At 35.1% G+C, this 1,399-nt stretch overlaps 1 protein-coding gene across 1 annotated transcript in view; it reads left to right on the top strand.

Annotated features, from left to right (window-relative positions):
• The window catches only part of shoc1 (shortage in chiasmata 1), a gene marked incomplete in the record, with an annotated part of 13,548 nt that overhangs the window by 6,582 nt on the left and 5,567 nt on the right, over positions 1–1,399 (top strand). Inside the window, 3 exon segments of the mRNA XM_014024195.1 lie at positions 289–470; positions 553–625; positions 733–868. Coding sequence (XP_013879649.1) covers positions 289–470; positions 553–625; positions 733–868 — 391 coding nt within the window.

Here is a 1,399-nt window from a genome sequence, read left to right as displayed (position 1 = left end):
ATTTTAGTTAACTAAAATGTTTTTTCAGTTTCAGTTTTCGTTATTTAGTTAGTTTTAGTTAACTATAATAACCCTGATTCTAACACTGTACTTTGGTGAAATTATCTTCTATTTGCTGTATTTGATTACAGTAGAAGTGCTGCAAACACAGAGTTCTGTTTGAACTGGACTGATTTTTGAAACTTCACCTCTTGTGATTTTTCCTCTGAGAGCTCGTTCCTCATAAGAAGAAGCTGAACGAGTTTATTTTTAGTTCACGCGACTTTTCTGATCCTGTCTTCKCTGAAGAGTACCTGACCGAAGCAGCCGAGGTGTGCGATGAGCGGAGTCTGAAGCAGCTGCTGAAGAGGCTCCAGATCATCCTCTTCCTCAGTCACAGYGAACAAGAAGCCAGCTTCAAAGTTCTGGAGCTGCAGCAGCTGCTGGCCGATCGGCTGCTCAGCAAGAAAGGAAACAACTCTGCAYAGAAAGTCAGTTTTCACAGCAAAAAAAAAAAAAGACGTTAATTTGTGAACCACCTGATAAAATCCTGTTTGTTTTGTCTTTCTGTAGATWCTCATCATGCTGTCTGTTGATTCTGACGAAAACAGATCAATAATCATTAACAGCTTGAGCCAAGTGACGGGTGAGCTGCTCTGTGGAGCTGAGAAACATTTCTGTAATCAGCACGACTCSTTAACTCAGTTCTGTTGCTAAACTCAACATTAATGAGCAAAAACTAAACGTTTACAGCAGCTGCTGTGCTAAAAATACTGATACTGATAGAGTTCATCAGAGCTCAGTTTGTTTCTGCTGCAGGTGCTGCTGTGGCTTCACTTTGTCCCGATGAAGACAACAAGAAGCTGAACGGTGCCGCTGTGGTTAGCAGGTAAATTATTATTTTGTGTTCAGTTTGGGATGCGTTTTCCACTTTTTCCTCAGAAAGATAGAACAAAATGTACAGTTTTTTATACTAAAAAATGTAATCTTTATTTTATATATATCTAATATCACTACTTTACTGGAAGGCCAAAAAACACACAAAACAAATGACGTTCTTTATTTGCATCCATGTTTAGTAAACTGAACTTCATATTAGCCAAGATGTGATTATTTTTCAGCTAAAGTTCTGAAATCAGCAACATCCTGGTCACATTCATTGTCTCATATCAATTGGATACTAATAATATTGTACTACCCTGGTTTATAGCACTACTTATTATATATTTTTTATTTCAAACTTTATTAATTTCTTAAAAAACAAAATTATATATACAATAAAAAGAAAGAGCATAAATGAAAGGTAGTAGAAGAAGAAAACATTCTTGTACTACCCTGGTTTATAGCACTACTTATTATATATTTTTTATTTCAAACTTTATTAATTTCTTAAAAAACAAAATTCTATATACAATAAAAA

Source organism: Austrofundulus limnaeus, unplaced genomic scaffold, assembly GCF_001266775.1.
Source record: "Austrofundulus limnaeus strain Quisiro unplaced genomic scaffold, Austrofundulus_limnaeus-1.0 Scaffold413, whole genome shotgun sequence".
In the NCBI taxonomy this organism is placed as follows: Eukaryota; Metazoa; Chordata; class Actinopteri; order Cyprinodontiformes; family Rivulidae; genus Austrofundulus; species Austrofundulus limnaeus.
Note: the sequence above shows the minus strand (reverse complement) of the source record. Positions and strands in the feature narration are given on the sequence as shown.